At 45.5% G+C, this 8,537-nt stretch overlaps 1 protein-coding gene across 2 annotated transcripts in view; it reads right to left on the bottom strand.

The window, feature by feature from the left end:
- LOC121860095 overlaps nucleotides 1-8,010 on the bottom strand; it is a 47,425-nt gene extending 39,415 nt beyond the window's left edge. For both annotated transcript variants that reach the window (XM_042357127.1, XM_042357128.1), the window contains exon 1: nucleotides 7,536-8,010. In XM_042357127.1, the coding sequence (XP_042213061.1) occupies nucleotides 7,536-7,910 (375 nt within the window). In that variant the 5' untranslated portion in view covers nucleotides 7,911-8,010. The remainder of the gene's footprint in view (nucleotides 1-7,535) is intronic.
- Nucleotides 8,011-8,537: the final 527 nt, after the last annotated feature.

Here is an 8,537-nt window from a genome sequence, read left to right as displayed (position 1 = left end):
AATTACATACTACCACCAAGACCATCACGACTTCGCTGCAGGGGTCGTGTCGTCTACAGTGTCTTCTCACAACTAACTAAATTTGTGGGTTGTGGCTTACTAAACGACCCTTATTATTCCAAGAAGCTGATTGGTTGATGGTTGCTGAGGTCTACTAGGCTCCACCTTTTTTTTTTGGTAAACAATTACAAATTAATTTCTTTTTTTTTCGATTTTTTTTTCATACTTTCTTCCGATCAAATATAATAAACATATAAAAAAAAGCCGTCTACTGATCACTAATTTCCATAAGGTCTCAACTGTGTGTACCTTAGTTTCATAACCCAGTACCCTTACCACACTCCACTGCCAGAGGATGAAGGCAACATTACCAAGCTAAGAACAACTTGTGGGTGACGGCGCCTACAGGAGACAGAACCTAGAGGCCAGGAAAAGAGATACTTGTCACCCCGCATCCTCCCTAACTCACCATTTTACCCCCGCCAGCCCCTTTACTCTCCCCCTACCCTCCCTCCCACCGCCGTCAGCGCGTTACCTGGGCCGTAACTGGAGGTGTGGGTCACAGCCTAGGGTGTCACTAGGTAACCTCCATGTGACCTATAGGTGAGCGTTACTCCTACACCGCCTCGTTGCCTCAACCGTTGACTGAGGGCGTGTCTCTACCTGTCTTGACGGTGTACCTGTATCTCGTGACTGGGTGCGTGTGCTAATTGGCTTCAGTGATTTTGTGTCATAAGACTTGCCAGATCCCAGCACAGATTGTTTATATGCTTTTTGTATTTCTGACAAGGACTATTTCATGAAAACATTGAAGGGAATCTACCTCGAGACCACATTATATACGGAAATAACACACCTGTAATTTATAAGACTTATTTATGTGTGTGTTATGTTGTGTTTTGAGTGAGGAAGGTAAGGTGTGTCGAGGTACTACTGAGAGCTGGTAAGGTGAGTACAGAATCATAGAACCGTACCATAATAGTGTGACTGGGGGACGCATCTCAAGCACAGCGGGAACAAAGGTAACACTGTAATTTATCTGCATGTAGAACCTGTCTTAGGAGTGTAGGAGCGAACGGATGGTTGAATATGGAAGAAATTAACCAATTATCCATATTTACATGAAACTCTCAGCCGTATCGAGTTAGTCAGCATTGGGTGTCTAGCTATTATGTCACATTTCCGCTTGTCAGAATTTTTTTTACACACTTCTCGTGCCTGATGATACAGCGGTCACCATGATGGCAGTAAGTTGTTCCATTGGTCACTAATCGTATCCAGAAGCCGAATTTTCACGGTGGGGGGAATCTTCACCCACGACCAGCACTGATTTGACTGATGGTACCTTGATAATTTAGCTCTTTACCTTTCAGCAAGTTGTAGGGGTCTACCAGGCATTATCATCAGTTAAAGCTTGTCCCTGATTATTGATGAATAGGATGCATGATATCTTAGTCTCTAGACACCAGATCATTCTTGAGGGGACCTGATTATCACCAAGTACCTCCTGATTACCACCAAATACCTCCTGATTACCACCAAGTACCTCCTGATTACCACCAAATACCTCCTGATTACTACCAAGTACCTCCTGATTATCACCAAGTACCTCCTGATTACCACCAAGTACCTCCTGATTATCACCAAGTACCTCCAGATTATCACCAAGTACCTCCTGATTACTACCAAGTACCTCCTGATTACCACCAAATACCTCCTGATTACCTCCAAGTACCTCCTGATTACCACCAAATACCTCCTGATTACCTCCAAGTACCTCCTGATTACCACCAAATACCTCCTGATTACCACCAAGTACCTCCTGAACATCACCAAATGCCTCCAGATTATCCCCAGGTACCTGCTGATTACCTCCAAGTACCTCCAGATTATCCCCAAGTACCTCCTGATTACCTCCAAGCACCTCCAGATTATCCCCAAGTACCTCCTGATTACCACCAAGTACCTCCTGATTACCACCAAGTACTTACCAACACACAACACACGGGAGGCTGTGAGATCATCCCCACAAACACAAACTAACGCTGATGATATTAATAGATGACGTTCTGTAAATCATATCCAACGTAAAGACAAATAACGAATAAATGAAAGAGATTAAAAGAAACAGTAAAAGGAATCAATAAAATCATAAGAAAATACAACACAATTTCGATAAAACAAGTTACCGTATAACCCCCTTTTACCCTATTCGTCCGGCCAGAAGAATTAAGAGATGAGTCTGTTACCTTGGCCTTGTAAATACATCCTCGGCCACATGGTTCCTTCTGTAATGCACGGGAACAACACACAAACGAACAGATGGGAGAGGTCGACTGCTTTATCATTCCTGCGGTGTATAAAAATATTCGTCGAGTTGCTTATGTTAGAAAGATTGAAAGGTAACTCGAGTATAGTCTTGACCCAGTTTACCATAAGAAGAAAGGTCTATTTTTTTCACAGGGTCTTGGTAAGGTCCAACTGTGAAGTATCCATCCGTTCACCACCACCTCCAGCCCTCATCCACAAAGGTAACAATCATACATTCCTCAACGCTGTAATTTTACGCATGACCAGGAATTTTTTTGCTTGAGTGTAGACGAGGAGACCATTTGAAGCAGTAACTATTCTGATACAAGTTTACCAGCACACACACACACACACACACCGCCACACAGATCGAGTCAACACGGAAGGAACTTTATTGGATGGCGGTCATGGTCTGACCCGCGGCCAAGGACGTTGTGGTGTACCAGGCTAGTGTGTGTGGGGGGGGGGGGGGAGTCCCAGAATAGTGTGTGCAGAGGGGGTGAGTCCCAGGCTAGTGTGTGTGTGTGGATCCCAGAATAGTGTGTGTGAGTGTGACAGTCCCAGGCTAGTGTGTGTGTGGGGGGAGGAGTCCCAGAATAGTGTGTGCGAGTGTGACAGTCCCAGGCTAGTGTGTGTGTGTGTGTGTGTATGTGTGAGTATTCAGGAGTTCCTTAAGGCCAGGCCAGGGGTGAGATGTTAGGTGTGGGGTAAGTTGCGGGATTTCGTGGTATAGTTTATGATCCACAGAGTAACCAAAGGGACATTATTCTTCGCCTATGTCTGTCAGTACTCCCGTTCCCTCGACCACGCCTAATTAACCGTTCACAAACTTTTTTATTTACATTAGCCAATAAAACTCTGTGTTGACTCAATCATACGTTTATGTTGTGTGGTTTTGTTTTTAACGTTTGTTGTGGTAGTTATAAAAGTTATACCATTATTTGACGACAGATTCTTTGGTGTGTGTGTGTGTGTGTGTTTGTACACTAAGTTAACCGAGATAGTGATATTTTAGCGGGAACATTATCAAGTAGCGCACAGAATCTCTCCAACTCAGATTCAGCTTAATATCAGTTCCATTTTTAGAAAATCCCGTTGTAATTATACTCATAGTTGGTATTTTCCTTTCTGATAAAACCTCAACTGATAATCCCTTCACTTGTGCCTGCAGGAAGCGCCGCTAGGACCCAGGACCCTTACTATGTTATTACCGTCGCCAGGGAAGCAGAACCACATCCTCCCTACACCCTGAGCCGCCCCCCCCCCCCGACGACAGGTGATCTAGGACGCCAGGAACCAGGATTATAACTGTGTCCTCTATGTCCTAGTTACCTACACACTCTCGTTGACGCTCCTACCCCTCTTCTACGGTAGGACGTCAAAGGCTCCCCAGTACTAAGAGACCTCGACCTATTCCGTGGTAAATCTTAGGGATGGTGCCTAATGGGGTTGAGATCTAATAGGAGTGTAAGTGTTTGCGTGTCTGTCTGTGAACCCCTAACAGGACCCAACCATGAACCTCTAAATGATAACCTTAGTTTTTTTTTCCTTTAATAGCTGAGGTGGATTAAATATGAAAGGAACGAAAGTATATTTGGATAAATGAGAAGGAGGGAGAATGGGTAATAGACAAAGAAAGTGGACAAGGGGAAGTGTAGGACAAAGTGAGAGGTACAGAAGGAGGTAAAGAGAGTGGATGAAGGCGACGACTACACTTCACTTGAGGGAGGAACCGGTTCTCGCTGTGTGTCATCCTCAAAGACGTGACTCTGAAATATGGCGGCTCTAGTAGTCCTTGTATTGAATGTTTATCTCAAGTATTTATATTATAATTCTTTCCGTCCTCGACTTGTTCTGCGTATATACATAATTATCTTCACACATACATACTTACACAGACATACAGACAGGACTGACCGACACGTGAAGGGGGTTCTCTCTCGGCGTTCACATATCAGTACAAGTCTTTCACAGCCTAAATCAGAGGAAGCAAAGAGCGATGTTGTGTTAAGTGATCTGGTTTATTTTCTATCTCAGTGGGCGCGACCTGACTAGCCCTCAGTTACATATGTGTCGCCTCTAGCAGGAACGGGAGCTGGGTCCTCCGCCCTCATGATGGTATAGTGATATCCAGCACAGGTAGTAGGTTCTTCCTATGCTTTATATAATGATGGTGATGATGATGTTGATACAAAACACAGGTAGTAGGGATTTCTGCCGATGATGATGATGACGATACAAAAGTCAGGTAGTGGAGTCATTATCAGCTGCTCATCATCCAGCTCCCCCACCCCGAGGCTTCATTACGCATTAGAAAGTCTGATGATGACTCCATTTTCTTGAGAGTGTGTGGCAGTGGCCTTAGTGTGAGAGTAACTGTAGTATAAGAGTGTATGTAGCGTGCGAGGGTGTGTGAGAGAGTGCCAGTGTGTGAATTTAGTAACTAGTGTGCGTGAGTTTTTTTTTGTGCGTGTGTGTGTGTGTGAGTGTGTGTCCGTGCCTAAGCGTGCGTGCATATGCGTGAGTTTGGCGGGAGACAGCAGGTGGAGTAGTTAACGGGAGCGTGGTCGGGGAGGTTCGGACCTGCATCGGTAATTATCGACAAGGTGTACAACCCAACCGGAAGTCCTCCTCCCCTTCTCTCTCTCTCTCTCTCTCTCTCCTTCTTTCCCTATATCATCTTCTATCCGTTTCCTTCCTTCCTTCCTCCCTCCCACCTCTCTCCTTCATATTCTCTCCCTGTTATCCCTTAGTCTCTCCTTTAACACCTCCACAACTTACCGCGACTCCCATGAACGTAACTAAACTATACTCACACACAAACAAACAAACAAATAAGAGTAGATAAAAGCACCAACACACAAATAACCAATCACACAAACACACACGACACCAATAATAAACACACACTCGTGCACACACAGCCATCAGCGGGTCAAACAACAGTTAACAATTGTCAAACGACGGCGGATGGTGTTAGACCGACCAACACCTCTAACAGTCTGATTACATGACAGTACATCGCCGTCCCAAGAATGATCTGCCATATATCGTCTCGTATTTGGTAGAGGATGAACAAGCAATTGGTAGGCGGACTTTCGTGTGATAATGACCAACACAGGTGTTTAGTGTTTATCTCAGGTGTTTGTCTTGGGGTATAACTGGACTGGATCAAATTAGAAACGGCTCAGTGAAGTGACTTACCGACGGCCCCTCCCACGTAATGTTTACCATCGAGCTTGACTCAGGCAAAACAATATCGGACTGCGTCGCTTCCTGGACTGAGATACGAGTCCTACTTTTGAATGTTATATATTTAAGTACATCTTATATCAATTTACTGACCACAAAATTCAATTGACTGACTTTTCTCCTATTTAGCTGTGTTGTGTTGCAGTCCAGTCCAGACGATGCAAAAATAAGGTGTTATCCATTAGCGTAAAGCATTGTTTTAACTGTTAGTGTGGATAAACTATATCACCTCCTATAATGATCATTTTTATTAACAAGTCATATTCAATGGTTCTATAGTGTAAACATATCAACCGCTCCTCGTGGGCTGGAGACTGACGAACGTGAAAAGAACTTATTAATCAACAGATCATTTAAGAAAGTGTTGATTCCTTCTCTGGCTTTGTTGATTCAGCTGAAGTTTGGTTACTACCGGGAAGTTATCTCACTTGTGGGAGCACTAAATCTAAACTGAAACGACAAGAGAAATCAATGAAGCTTACACAGAAAATTAAACCGAGTCACGAAACGTCTGTAACGATGAAAACACTTTAACAGATAAACACCGTCGACCTCCTTCCTGCACTTGAGAATCGAACAAGACCTCATTATAATTATGGAACATTGATGGTAGTGACACAGAATGCAGCTTTTAAGTGTAATAGCTTAATGATGACGTCGCTCTCACAGCTATGATCGAGAGGCCATGACGAGAGACAATAACACAACAACAGTCACATAATAACCTAACAGTTACGGTGGGAAGAGTGAGACACCCAGGCCACAGTTATTATATAATTACATTTAATAATTTCTCAGAACGTAGAATTCATCGACATGGTGATGGTGGGAGTGACCTCATGACACCAGTTCATTCCACAGTGACAGATCAACCTCACGTACTGACCAATATAACTTTTTGTATCGTTCTCACCAGCCTCTGCTCACCATGGTACAGAATGATCGACCAAGAGCTGATCTCCTCAGTCTCAATATTCACCAGCTACTGACTTACTCCGCCCTCAAGTCTTGCTCCACCATCGACAATTTTACTGACAATTCGTAGTTTTTAGGAAATATTCACACGTTTTAATATTACTTCCTTGCAAGAAGCTAAACAAGGTACAGCTTCAAGTATGGAAAATCTTCTTTTATCTCTGTCTGTCAGCACAGTGGTACACAAACATCGAGACATCATGTTAAGTCATATGATATGTTTTAAGACACACACGCACACACACACACACTTACACCTTTACAGCTACACATACACACACACACACACACACCTGCACACATAATCCTAATCCTTAAACGGCTTCTCACCGTTGTAGCTAACTCCGTATTAAAGGCACTGAACACTCATTAATCACACTTCAACCCACACCTTACTATATATTAACTACTCATCAATCACCTTTCAACCACCAGCTGTTTAAGTCTCTCAGTAACCATACATCAATCACATTCCGCAGAGCCCGCCAGAGGTGCTCCGCTTATGGTCAACCCAGCCACTACCTTAACACCACGAGATTAACGCTCACTAAATATTGCCTCACCATTTAAGTGTCATTCCTTTACCTGTCACCTGTCATCTACTACCTGTCATTTACCACCTGTCACCTGCCATCAATCACCTGTCATCGATATACCACCTGTCACCTGCAACATCACGCTCGGCTCCCTAATCTCCATGCATTTACGCTTGTCATCATCGGTGCTGTGAGTTTAACATACTGTACTTGTAAGCCTTCAGTATTACAGCCTCCTTATCATTTAATAAGTAATTTATCGTGACAAACAACTTAACACAGTATATGGTTGTGTGGTGAACTGCTCGTCGCTTACTTCACTCTGCATGACCAAGTAAAGCTTCTCCCCGCCTTAACGATGGCCGAGACCAAGTGAACTTTTTTATTTGTTCAACAGAGAGAGAGAAGATGAAGTAAGAGTAATAGGTGTAGTAGCCTCGCCTCACAGGTCAAACACTCTACCTTTTTTCCTTCGGGTTTGGTGTCAATGTTGCGTGGTTCTCCCGCCTTGCTTGTCTGCCCCAGCTGGTTGTTGGGCAGTGTGCCGTGCAGCGCCATACCCAGCTGTTGCATCAAGCTCGCGAAGGGCACGTCACCGCCCTCCTCCTCGGCCATCTTGCGGGCCTGCAGCACCTCTGAGGTAAGCTGCGGGTGCGGATTAGTCAGGGCACCAGGGGCAAAGGTAGCAGAGATGAGGGAAGAAGAATAAGGATAACGTTCCTCAAGGGCGCGGCCCTCGGGCTCATACTTCTCTCCCTTGTAGTAGTTCTCTATCAACTCTATGCCGTGGACTGCCCCGGCCAGCACCACCACACTACACGCCAACATTTTCAACATTTTCTAACACAAACTGTCAAACAAGCATCAAGGTTCACAAGTGTGTGTGTGTCAAGCTAGGGAGTTCCCGCAAGGCACGACCGTGTTCGCTGGCGGCTCACTTGCTACTGCCAGAGTGAGGTCTCCACTCAACCCTCCAGTCCTCAAGGCCCGCCCCTCCCGCGCCTCCTCCCCCGTACGTGAGTAAGTTTGCGCGTGCAGGTGCGCGAATGCGTCGGCTCCCCCCCTGGTGTGAGACCTTGTGTGTAGTGAAGCATGAACATGTGTGTCAGAGTAGCTTACACCTGTAATGTAGCATAAGTAGCGAGGTGACGTCACGAACTGGGTTGTCGGCACCCCAGCACCCTCCCCCACACACCCTACACACCCTCCTTCCCTCCCCCACACACCCCACACACCCTCCTTCTCTCCCCCACACACCCCACATACCCTCCTTCCCATCCCCCACACACCACCCTCCTTCCTCCACACACCCCACCACCCTCCTTCCCTCCCCACACACCCCACCACCCTCCTTCCCTCCCCCACACACCCCACCACCCTTCTTCCCTCCACCCCACACAGACACACCTCACACTTCACCAGTCATCATTCCACTTAACAACCGCCAGTGTTGAGAGTCGTACC

This window comes from Homarus americanus, unplaced genomic scaffold, assembly GCF_018991925.1.
Source record: "Homarus americanus isolate GMGI-L3 unplaced genomic scaffold, GMGI_Hamer_2.0 scaffold58837, whole genome shotgun sequence".
NCBI classification, from domain to species: Eukaryota; Metazoa; Arthropoda; class Malacostraca; order Decapoda; family Nephropidae; genus Homarus; species Homarus americanus.
Note: the sequence above shows the minus strand (reverse complement) of the source record. Positions and strands in the feature narration are given on the sequence as shown.